This window comes from Protopterus annectens, chromosome 8.part0, assembly GCF_019279795.1.
Source record: "Protopterus annectens isolate FY-2018-M chromosome 8.part0, PAN1.0, whole genome shotgun sequence".
Classification (NCBI taxonomy): domain Eukaryota; kingdom Metazoa; phylum Chordata; order Ceratodontiformes; family Protopteridae; genus Protopterus; species Protopterus annectens.
Genome location: NC_056741.1, coordinates 919,600,653 through 919,613,512, shown reverse-complemented (window position 1 = coordinate 919,613,512; position 12,860 = coordinate 919,600,653). Strand labels below are relative to the sequence as shown.

The 12,860-nt window shown below is 39.0% G+C and overlaps 1 protein-coding gene across 1 annotated transcript in view; it reads right to left on the bottom strand.

Moving 5' to 3' along the window:
• Positions 1 to 12,860, bottom strand: part of ARHGAP33 (Rho GTPase activating protein 33) — a gene marked incomplete in the record, with an annotated part of 3,206,105 nt that overhangs the window by 617,410 nt on the left and 2,575,835 nt on the right. Inside the window, 1 exon segment of the mRNA XM_044080442.1 lies at positions 6,782 to 6,983. Coding sequence (XP_043936377.1) covers positions 6,782 to 6,983 — 202 coding nt within the window.

Here is a 12,860-nt window from a genome sequence, read left to right as displayed (position 1 = left end):
TTTGCCTGCAAAATGCAATAACTGGAGCTAGGCACTTTGTGAATACCCTGGGTGCAGTAGATAAGCCAAAGGGCAGTACGGAGAACTGATAGTGCGTGTAGCCTGCTTTGAAGCATAGGTATCTTCTGCAAGATTCCCTGATTGGGATGTGCAGGTATGCTTCTTTTAAATCTAGTGTTGCCAACCATGCATCTTTGCCTAGCATAGAAGTAGTTGGTGAAGAGTCAGCGTCTTGAAATTTGGAATCTCTAAAAAGGTGTTTAGAGTAGACTGGTCCAGGATAGGACACCATGAATTGTCTTTTCTGGGTACCAGGAAAAGTCTTGAGTAGAGCACCCCTCCTTGCTACATCTAAACTAGCAAGTGTCTCTTCTCAAAAAGAGCAGCAAGCACATAAAACAAAGCTGTTCCAAACTGGCTGCTATTACAATTAATTTTTAGTTAATCATACTTAAGTGAATACTGTGTAATCCACATCCCACCATCTTAATTCATTAACTTCTTAGATTAAACCATTCATGGCACTGTAGTTAACTAACCTAAAATAATCTTATTACCTTAGAGAATTTTAGCTTGAACTGCTTAAGCATGTTTTACAAGGACTCTGGTGTACAGTTGCACAGCACAACATAAGTCAAACCAGCTAAACCTGCTCACCAACAGCATCTTTTTTCTTGATTTGGTCCTCTCTAATATTCTGTGGAGATTTATAAATGCAGTGATCGGTTCCCACCTAAATTTATAGTTACTTTTATTCAAAGCAAATGGATTCCTAAAAGATTAGGAAACACAACTACTGCTGGTCCTGGGTGCCACTGACTGGCAATCAATATTCAGACAAAAAAAGAAGTTATGTACTCACCATAACATTCCATCTGTATTGTTCATTTTCATTCTTCCTTACTGATGGGTCTCTGATCCGATCCTCGGATCCGGCACGGACGCATTTTCTAGACTTTGGATCCTAGTCGTGAGCACCTCCCTTTTCCCATAATGCACTCCTGCCTACTGATTTTTAAAAACAGGACAGGCAAAGAAAATATTAAGGTTTAAACTTAAAACATGAAAATTTCTACATCATCCAAGATCCTTCTAGGAATGACAAGTTAGGGGATGGCTGGGAGGAAAGGTGAGGTAGAATGAAAATAGACAAGACAGATAGAATGTTCTAGTAAGTACATAACTTCTTTAGCTCATATTGTCTTTTTTATTCCTTCTCAATGTCAGCATCCCCAGCAACATAACTCTTGGAAGGTTCTCACAGAGGAATATGCCGGAGCACTGCTGAACCAAACGCAGTTCTGTTTTTGGAGACAATGCCTAACGTGTAATGTGTTACAAAGGTAGGAGACTTTGACCCAGTGACTGCAGCACAATTAATATGGACAGAAGCTCTGGGTGAAAAGTATATACTGTAGCCATATATCTGGTAGAATGGGCTGCAGGAAGATGAGGAAGTTACACATCATTTTGGGAAAATAAGTGAAAACTTAGTCAGTAATCAACTTGGTCAGTGTAATCTTGAAGACTGCTTAGCCTAAGCAGTTAGAAGGAAAAGGGAGATAAACCGCTGGTCAGACTTCCTGTACTGCTTGATTTCATGTGACATGAACATAACTGTATATGGACCTCACGAAGATGAAACAAGTGTCAGTCGTTATTAGAAAAACTGGGAATGATAATTAGAAAATGTACAAATGATTAATGCTAGCCTCTGTGGCTACTTCGGTTAACAAAGGAGGGATTGGTCCCAAGGGAGACCCTCATTTTAAGAAAGAGAATGTAGGGAGGACTGGCAAACAAGGCCTAAAGTTCTGAAATTTGTTTGCCACGGTAATTACTGTTGACAGAAATAGTTTCCATGATGAAATTTTATATCACAATTGCTCACCGGTTCAAGGGTTTGTGTGTCAGTCCCAAAGGATAACCATGAGATCCGTAGGAGAGAACAGGGGTCTCTCACAGGAGATTTAAGCAGCAAGGTTCTTTTCAAGAAAAACTTTACATAATCTGGAAGACCTAAAGGACAGGGATTCATTACCAGAGGAAAATCTAAACAGTTACTAACTGAAGTTTAATAGTACAGAAAATTCGCCTTTTCCTTAAAGGGGTTGGAAAGAAAGGGACAGGTGGCAGAAGTAGAAGCTGAGAAGGACCAATGTTCTGAACGGAAGCCCATGTGGGTAATATTTTCCCATTTGCTTCTATAGGCTTTATTAGAAGAATTCTTCTGGAGAGGCAAATAATGTCATTAACAGGGAAAGTGAGGCTGGATTATAGTACTATCATTGGAATAGGGAAAAAACATACTGTTAGCCAGAAAGTATATTAAAAGAGATGTTTGCTCGCCACTGGGTGCGATAGGTGATCCAGACTGAGCCTCAGAAAAACCTGAAGGACTTTTCAGATGAAACTAGAAAGAGAGAGAGAGACCATACCTGACGATGCCAAAAAGAATAATGAGATAACAGAGGTTTCCAGCCTGCTGGCCTTATGCAGAAAATTCGGACTCGATGGTAGATGGGAGGTGGGCATGTAGGAGGCCTCTCAAAAAGCCTACTGACTTTACAATAATGGTCTTATGTCAGGGCAATGATGAGTGATTTAATGTTCTCTGATGGAAAGCCCATGGAGTGGTCATTTTCAGATAATGTACACTCCCACAATAGTTGGGAGTTAGCATCCATGGATACTGTAGTCAATAGAGTAGGAAACAGAATGATTTGTTAGAAGAAATGTCCTTGAATGGTTCCAGTAATGAATATAATATTTGTAAATTCAGGTGTCTTTTTATGAGAGATGATAGGGGCCATTGAAATATATACTTCTGTACTGTCAAGTCCACTGATGGGTTAGCCTGAAATATGGAGAAATGGATACTGACATTGACTCACTGGTTAAAAAAAATGGCAGTCTCATTGAACATGACATATAAAAGACAGTAAATTCAACACCAGTTTATCAAAGCGAGGACTAACATAAGCCATAGTACTCAATCGCATTCTTATGAAAACTTTATATTTTCAGTAATGTCTGGGGAAATGAAGGATGTAGAAAAACAAGTAAAACCTAGTTAGTAAAGGTAGATATCTGGTGGGCAGTGAGAAACCATCCATTTGAATATGAAAAGACAGCTGGCACATTATTAATCACATGCAAGTTGCCACAACTGCCGAGTATTAGGTAAATAATGTGGGATTGTCATGATTGTAAAGGGTAGTAGTCTGAATGGGAGTGACTGGTTCCCAATCGACAATGTAGATGACTTCTGGAATGATTATTCATGATAATGTGGCACAGTGCATCACAGATATATATGGAGCACATAACTTTGACCTGCACATAAGGAGGAGGATGAACTAAAGTGTAAAACATCCAGAACTTCGACTTCTTACATAATGATTGAGATTAGTTAGATTTAATATTAGCGTCAAGATCCATGTATTCATTTTTTTTTTTGTAAAAACCTCTTATATTTGGCACCTCAAGCATTGCCTGTAATAACAGTACTGATGTCTAGATGTAAGGAGACAGGACCCCAAAGGCCCCAAGAGGTGGACAGCTGGGGAATGCATCAGTGCGTTGATAGACCCTATCAAGTAGTAGCAGTATTTACAACCATGGAGGTGTGGCCTCCTCTGCCTCTTTGAAGATGCCTGTAGTTGAAGAGGTCCTCTCTTGCCTAGGAAGAAGTGTTCTTACATGTATCCTGGGGCACCCCCACCAAATAGGGGCTGTAACCACATTTTGTTACCGCCTCTGAGTTTCCTGAAAATGTACATCAAGGGGAGAAGAAAGTTAAAATGTAGTGGTGGTCAGAGTCTTGCCCTCCTGTTTGCTAGCTACAGGTGAGCACATCCTTCACCAATGCCCTAAACAAAGAGGACCAGTGGATGGGGGCATTAAACAATGATGCCTAAGGAGTTAGATAAAGAAACATCACATCATGCAGATGTACGTGTGAACGGTCTAATCAGGGCTGGTTGGTTGTGAAGCACCCTCTGCTGAAAGCGGTATGATTCTCTTCAAAATATTAGGAAAGAGCCTAACAGAGTGAGTTTTAAAGTATGATCTCATTACCCTTAAGGTTTAGAGAAGTATGTGGGTTTGTAGGCGACCTCGGCGTGGAAGTATCTGAGATGAACTAGCACTATTCAAATTTATCCATCATTCTGGGCTTACTGTTGGAAGGATGGACTATCCAAATTTGTCCATTATTCTGGGCTTACTGTTGGAAGGATGAATAGGGTAACTTTGAACACCAGCACCTGCGTAGCGAGATCCATCACTGTTACCTCATCCAGCAGAACTCCCGTGCTCCATAGGGGGCCAAGGAAAGGAGGTGCTATAACAGAAAGTTTGGAGAATCCCATGTAGGATTCGGAATTCTCACTTCCAGTAGTTGTACTGTTATGGGGAAATTCCTCTCAGAAAACCACCAGTAGAGGCTGGCTATCTCAGGATAAGGCAAGTTCTTAACACCAAAAACAAAATAGAAAGAAGGAACTCCTTCTACCCCCATGGAGCCGCAGTCTCCAGGAAGGAAGACAGGAAAGATTCCAAAGTCCAACACCATGAAGGACAGAGAACTCCACAGTGGAGGATCACATGGGGGCAAGATGGACCCAGGGATACCAATGCCAAACCAAGTCCAAGGAGCAAGTGCCTGCTGAATCACCCCAATCCAAGGGAACCCAAGCCATACAGGAAAAAATAATCCTGAATCTGTAAATGACTGAGAAAAAAATTAATTCTGGGCCAGACAGACCAGATTCAGTGAACACCTATATGTAGGGTAAGGAATGTACCTTTCAACCATACCTCTCAGTTTCTTACTGCAAGAAATCTGGACAGCATAATGTATTATGGGAAGAGAGAGGAGTTTGAGACTAGGATCCAAAGTCTAGAAAATGCAGCCGAGCCGGATCAAACCCATCAATGAGGAAGAATGAAAAGGACAACATCAGATCCTGTCCTGCAGCAACCACAGACCAACTACCATCATTCCTGAACCAAGTTCTGGACAATTTGTTTTCCCCTGAGACACTGGCAGACTAAAAGAAAACAAATTACTCAGCTAATCCCAGCCACTAACTTTTGATACCACAGCATTTATAAAGAAGTCTTATCTCTACTTATGAATAATAGTAGGGACTTTCTTTTTTGTTTTAATTTATTAAGGCTATTCCCTTAAGCTTCTCATCTATACTGCAAACTTAGTACTACAATAACCCAGAGTTATTGCAGCTGAGTGCTCCTCCAGGCATCTTCTGCAGTTAACTCCTACACGTCAAATATTGATTGTTCATATTTGCATTAATAATTCCAAAACCATGTTACTTACATGGTACCAGGATATTTTGTCTTGAAGCATATGTGATGGCAAACACAACTGAATTGATATTTGACCTCACTCAATGAGTATTTTCTAGAACTGTAAGGTGATAACTTCATTTTTTTAAGGTTTAAGCCACGCCCACTGGGAGTTAAAGGCACACACTCAAAAGAGCTGTACTGGAGGGAATGAGTTAAAAGATGGGGGTTGTAGCCACTGTATGTTGGAGATGCTCACTGGATCATAGGTAAATACTAGGCTCGCAGTTTGCAGATTATTAGATGCCTAGGCAATAACCAGAGGTCAGAATCAAACCTTGTACTATGGATCTATGACTTTAAGACCTTAAAAAACAATTCATCAGACATTGGTCTATTTCTGTTTCAACGTTGTTGGAGAAAAGGTCCTGGAATGCTTTGGTATCTTTATGTAGAAATGTATTTGCTCTTTTAAAGAAAGGTAAATGATTGTTTAGGTTTCCAGTTTGACTGAATACAATTTTTCTTACATAGATTTCATATAGTGGTTAGGCAGCTATCTAAAATACTGCTATTATTTATCTCCGTATGTACATCGTTATCGGGTCGCAACTTCTGTGCTGCAAGGCTTTTCTTAAAACTTGTTTTTTAACTCTGCTTTGGAGATTTTGTCTTCAAAGCATGGACTACATCTAAATTAAATTATGTTAAGTTCGACCAACACAGAGCTGGCTAATATAATATGCAGCAGTCTTCTAAGGTCAGTCTTTTAAGTTATCAGTAGAACCCATACAGAAACAGTTCTTCACCTTTCCCACTGTACATATATTAATAACAAAGTTGCAGAATAGTGTGCCAACTTTGCTGCCCCTTGTCAGTCTCTGTCACTAAGCCATAAATCAGCAATCTAAAACATAAGTAAAAAAAAAATCTAAGTTTATTAAGTATACACCTGCTTATCTAAATGTGTACATACAAATACCTTAATAGCTATCTCACCCAGACTGAGCTTCCAAAGTTTACAAAAACTAATGCATTTTTACAGTTGTGATTACAGCAATTAGAAAAAATACTGACTGTATACAAAGTCAAAAAGTACTGTTCTGGACTGTATACAAAGTCAAAAAGTACTGTTCTGGAATGTTTGCCGGTTTGTGCTGTACTGATGACCAAACCCATTGATCACAACAAAAAAGCTAAAGATAACACAAACTAATCCCCCTTTCTACTTAGCATCTGACATTTGCAGCAAGTGTAGATGACTAGTCCACACAAGAGACACTCAAACCCTGGAAACTGGGCTGAATGGCAGATGTCCACTGGTGGCAATTTCAGTTCATCATGAATGGTGCAGCAGTAGTGTCCACTGTGATAAAAAAACAGATATTCTTCCTACACACGACAGTAATGTAAAAGTAGAAAAAGGAAATGCAATGGTCAATAAGAACCAAGGTTCATCAAATATTACCTTTCAGCAGGCAAATCAATAATAGTGTGGTACTTTCCAGTGAGTGGCTGAGATTCACCCTCCAAGGCAAGAAGCTTATTCTGGTTATAGCCAGCTGGAAGAATCTGTGCCTGGGTCCGTGCTTGGGCTTCTTCTAGAGACAAAAGCTTTGCTGACTGAGAGGATGCAATGAAAGATTTTGGCCTTGTGAGAACTGGACGACCTAGTGACAGGAGTAGAAAATGAACAAAACAAGAAATTAAGAAGAGGATAACTTTCAGTTTACTCATTTTGTTACAGAATATGAATATTTCATGGCCTAGGCCCCTCTCTTACAGCGGACATGGTAAATTCTAAACTCATAACGAGTGGAATGCCACTGGAAACTCATACCCATTCTGATCCTTAAAGCTACAATAACTCACAGTTTGGCAGCAGTACATCACTAACACTTTTTGATATCCTTTGCAAACAAGGACAGCTTCAACTACATGCAAGTCATAAATCTCCTAACAAGATTCATGTAGCTTTTGACAGTAATCTTTTGGAACATCATCTGTGTGAAACCATGTTTTCATACTAGGCAAGAGTTTAAATAATTAGCAGAATATTAACTTATTTTAAATAGGAAACTTTTAAGAATTATACCATCTAAAACAATACATGTTACCAAGCAAAATAATGCAATATATGTCCTTACCAGATGAAAACATGTTCACTTATATGTTTCCCATATTTCTAGGGACCTCTTTTTTAAACTGTCTCCAGTGATTATTTTATCCTTCATCTAACAGCCCACTTACAACTATTGTTAGTTCTGCTCCACCACATCAATAAAAGACTCCTTCTGGTAGGGGAAATAACAACTCATCACTTAGAAATTAACAGAGACTGCCCATTATGAAATTGCTTTAACCAAGTTAACAATTATGTTTTTTTCTTTTTATTCTTTTTCATTAACTCTGCCTTGTCACCCTGCAGTTGTGGTTCATGTGGCTGCAGCTGCTGCATTGTTAGAAGGCTAGATATTATATTATGATTACTTAGTCCAAAACAGGACTCAATCACTAGAGCTACATAAGAAGACATTACCCTCCTTAGAACAAAGAATTTCACTTTTTGTATTGCCCAAAGTATGCAGTCAGGCCTTAACAAACGAGTGCAGTATTATGTTCATTAACAGCAGTCTCCTAAGTAAGCTAAATCGATGCTTTAGTAATGCCTGGCAGCTTAAAGGCTCTGAAATGCTGAATACTGCTTCCAGTAGTTAAGGATAAAGGGTTTGAGCTCTCTGCTTCCATCTGCCTACTGTGCTACTCGGAGCTAGTCACTTTACCAGAGTGCTACCAGACCACCCCAGGCAAGAGACAATTGTGCCCAGTGGGCTTACCTAGTTAATGAATAAAATTTAAAAAATAAAAGTAAGGTGCTGGATAACTTAAATCAGAGGTTACTGATTTTACTAGAAACATGTACCTCTGAAATGCTAATAGATATTTGTTTATATTCCCTTAGAAGGTAGTAAATAGAAATTCTGGGAAAATTAATTATCTCCAGGGTAGCAGCAAACCTGCACACAGATAAAAAAATGTACTGGATGTTAAAAGTTTGATTCCCAAATTGCTACTGAAATTGTCCTTGCAGTGGCCATGGTCAATTTTGTCTCCACAGTTTGCTTATAAATGAACCACTGGTTCAACAGGACTAATTCAGCTAACAAAATGAAAAGTTAAACACTCTACTAAAATTAATGTACTGTAGGAGGTATGAAATGAAAAAGCCTTACTCATACCTGTAACCAGGCTGCATGGATTGCTAGCGAAAACCCATTAACTGTTTCTTTCACAGCTTGAGATAATGCATCTTCCAACTTTTTATTTACCTACAGCATTTATCCATATCTTGTGTGCTGCAAAACTTCATGTAAGCCTATATTTACCAGTACATTTAGGCAGTACTGGATATGGTCAACGTACACTGTACATCAGACATTCTACACACTACATATCAGAACAGTAATCATTAACAGGAAATAAAAAATATTTGTCATTTCTCAAGTAAATTTAACATATTAAGCTAGCAAGCTGCATACAAATAATTCTGCACGTATATGCTCACAAACAAAAAGCAAGCTTCAGTAATCACAAGATATTTGTGATTTGAGAGAGAGTTACGTTCTGCAATCCTGCTGATACACTTGATGCAAGACAGTCACAACGGCTATACAGGTAAAGGCTATGACATGTAAAGCAAGTGGAAGGAGTTCAGAGATTTGCAAATCATGACATTTATGCCCTTCCTGAACCCAAAGGAAAAAAATTACTGGAAAAATGCAGGTTAAAATAATAAAAGTACAACAAAACGGAATCCAGTTTTCTAGAACATTATTTACCCAACAACATATTATATTAGGTTTACAAGAATTGGCCAAGTTTGCAAGCCCACACGCACACACACACACACACACACACACACACACACACACACAGACAGTGCATTTCTTATTTTATTTCTAGTTTTCTCCCTCTCATAAAAATGATAATCAATTGCAGTATCAATCCACTGAGAATGGTATGATTTTCGCTCTGAAAACAGTCAAACCAAATATGCCTGCTTTTTGAGAGTTTGGGCCAAATTAAAGGCGAACGCACTGTATTCTTTTACACAAAAGTCATGTGAATCTCACCAAAAAGATTCTAACAAATGAACCCTCCCCACAGTAAGCTTGGGTTCTGTGTAATTTTTAATTACCTATTTACCTGTGTAACACTGTACACAAAGGTCAGCATGTACTTTAACAAATGTATCAAAGCTTTGCAGCATTTTAAGAAAAAAATAGTAGACCTAACAATGAGCTGTCACCCTAAAGTACACTTTTATTAAGTAAACTTACCATTGCAGTAGATGTTCAAATATGTCAATGCAGCAGTAGTCTTAACTACAGAGGTTATATATCCTACCTAGGATATACAAGAAGTTTCAGGGTATCTTCCATGTATCCAGACCATTGATGGCTTGGGATAAACAGGGAGAAAATTAGCAGTCTGGGCAGCGAGACCTTCAGAGCTTTCATGACGACAGTGGAAGGAGGGAGGTTACAGCCCTGAAAAAAAGATCAATGCTTGGAATATAAAAATCAGTGTCATCACTGTAGCAACAAAAAACACAAAAAAGTAAGAGGGGGGAAGGGAACAGTTACTGCAGCAGTGATCTATTTGAACATGTACTGTTATGGTAAGTTTACTTAACTGCACTATTTTCATCATGTGATCAGTGCTGCACTAGCTCAAACTATATGGGTAGATTACCACAGTTTATACAGACTAGGAGTAGGAAGGATGAAGGTCCAAGAGCCTCTGGGGAACTGTCCTTGCAAAATCTGCTCTAGACCTGGAAAAGGAGTTTAGTTTGTAATGCTTTGTGAAAGTATGCACAGATGACCAAGATATTGCCTCAAGAATACTTCTAGGGTCCATCTCTTTCCAAAAAGCCACTGAAGAAATCAAGGTCCAAGTAAATGTGCCTTGACCCTGACAGGCATTGACTTCTTATGGTGGGAATAACAAAAGAAAATAGCCTAGGACAACCATTTTGAAATTGTTTGCTTTGATATTGGCTGCTCTTTTTTCTTACCTTCATAAGAAATGAGTAACTGATCAGAATTTCTGAAGGTTTCATTTCTGTGAAGGTATTAGCTGAATTGTTTGTGCACATCCGGAGTATGAAGAATTCTTTCTCCCTCATTTTTAGATTCTGGAAAGAAGACAATGAGGTGGATGGCTTGGCTCAAAGTAAACTTGGATACCACTTTAGGTATCAATGAAGGTTTTGTTCTCCAAAAAAAATGTCTGTGAAAAATAAGATAAGGGTGACCATATACAAAAGCTTGCAACTCAGACTCTTCTTGCAGAAGTCAGAGCTGTGACTAAATTTGTTTTCCATGTTAAGATCATCCAAATGAACTGCTTTCAAATGGTGCAAGAGTTCATTTTTCCAAAACAAAATTAAGATCCCAAGGAGAAACCACCTACCTGCTTTCTATGTGGACAGACATGCAGAACCCCTTTTCAAAAGGTCTAATATCACTGTCTTGAATATCAAAATCCTGAGACCATAATATTGAAAGACCAAAACACTGAAGGCCATGACACTGAGCTCCCAAACATGCCTTCCCTGGCAGGACCCATGTTAGCACTTGTTCATATGTTCATACTGGAAGGAAGGAAGATTTGGTATTCACTGTTTTGGTCTTTCAATATTTTGATCTCAGGATTATTTTCAAGACTGTGACAATAAACCTTTCAAAAACATCTAGACATGACAGTGCACTGAAAGAGGGGATCCATGGGTAGACTTATCAGTGGAAAGGGTAGAAAAGCATACAGGAATATTCCCATTCAAGAAAATGAGAATGCATCTGTTTTCTAGGCTTGCATGCAATGGGGCCTGGAGCAGAATTTTGCCAGTTGTTTTTTTGTGAATGGTGGAGAATGGTACCCATTTGAAAAGTTGGGACCTGCTAGAGTGAGTCACAAAACACAGAGATTGAATGGCTGAAAGATCGGACTTACATATACCAAGTCCGAGATGCCATTTCTCAGAATATTCCTTTTTCCTCCAAGGGATAGCGATCTCAGAGTTGGTATATATAAGTTTGGGGTGTGTGTGGGGCTTATCTCCCTGCAAAAAGGAATTTTAAGGAGAAGGGCGATTTTTGAGATTTGCTCTTCTCCTGTGTTTTCAGTCTTTTTTTTTTTTTTTTTTTTTTTTTTTTGGCTTTTCCGGACTCTACATTTTGAATGTTGACATTTCAATAGGGAGCCAAGGTGAACAGATCTATGAGATGTTTTCCACTGCTAGATCAAATTCTGGGAGACCTCCTGATTCAATTTCCATTTATGAAAGTCTGTCCTTGTCCTGCTCATCTTGCCTGCCCCAATATTTTGCTCTAATGGAATGTAAAATACCTGCAGAGTGGGATTGTGCTGAAGTGCTACATCCAGGCTACCATGGATAATCTGCTGATAGGGTATGATCTGGAACACCTTCTGTGTGTTTATGTACCACATCACTGTGGTGTTGTCAGTGATCACTTATAGATGTTCTGGAGACCACAGGTGGCCGACATAGTTGAGTGTATTTATTATTACCAATGTCTCTCTGATGTTTGTGTATTTTGGTCTGTCTTTTTTGTTACAAAGGCCCTGCACTTCGTCCCCAAGGACACAGCACCCCAAGCATCTGTTGTAGCAGACTGTATCTGAGCTGGAAGGGAGAATGTGAGACCTGGACTGAACTAAAACTGGTTGCTCTGCCAAAGCAAATCCATTTTTACAAATCCAAAAACTGGAATTTGAAAAGTTGTGGGGTGTTGATGTTGAGACCATACATATTTTAGGTACCACTGAATCTTCCTCATGTGGAGTGTGGGTACAGGAATCATGAGAATCATAAAATGCTGGGAAATTCCCTTGTTGAAGTCCTGTACGGAGTGGAAAAACTCAAATAGCTCTAGATACAGATCTACTTTTTCCCTGTGAAAGAAAATCACTTTGAACTGATGTACACAGAAGATACCCCAGGAATACAATCTTATGGGATGGAGTAAGATGAGATTTTTTGAATGCTGCCCTGGAAAAGAAGACTGCAAAGTAGATCTCTTACCCACACTAGACATTCCTGACACCTTGAAAAAGACACTTTAAGATAAGCAACAATCGGCACCCTTTTGTTTGAGATTATGTGTTGCCAAAGTGAAGAATGGAGTGCCAGATTTTGGGGAAGAATTGCCCGGGATTGGTGGGAGTGGTGGTTACAATTTGTAGATAGTCATTCAGACCCTCTGGACTGTTCTTGTTTCTGGGAGGCTCCCCTTTCTTTTTTAGAGTCTCCTTGCCATTGTGTTTTGAATATCTACTTGCATGAAGACTGCAGAGTCTGCTTAATATGTTAGGGATGAAACATTTATCAAACTTGGAAAAAGAATGCTTAAAAATATGACTCACCCATTTAATCACTTTTCCTCTTTCATTACATTTTTCCAGCATCGCAGCAACAGACAATCCAAATACAACCTCCTTATCAAGGGAAGAATACACAA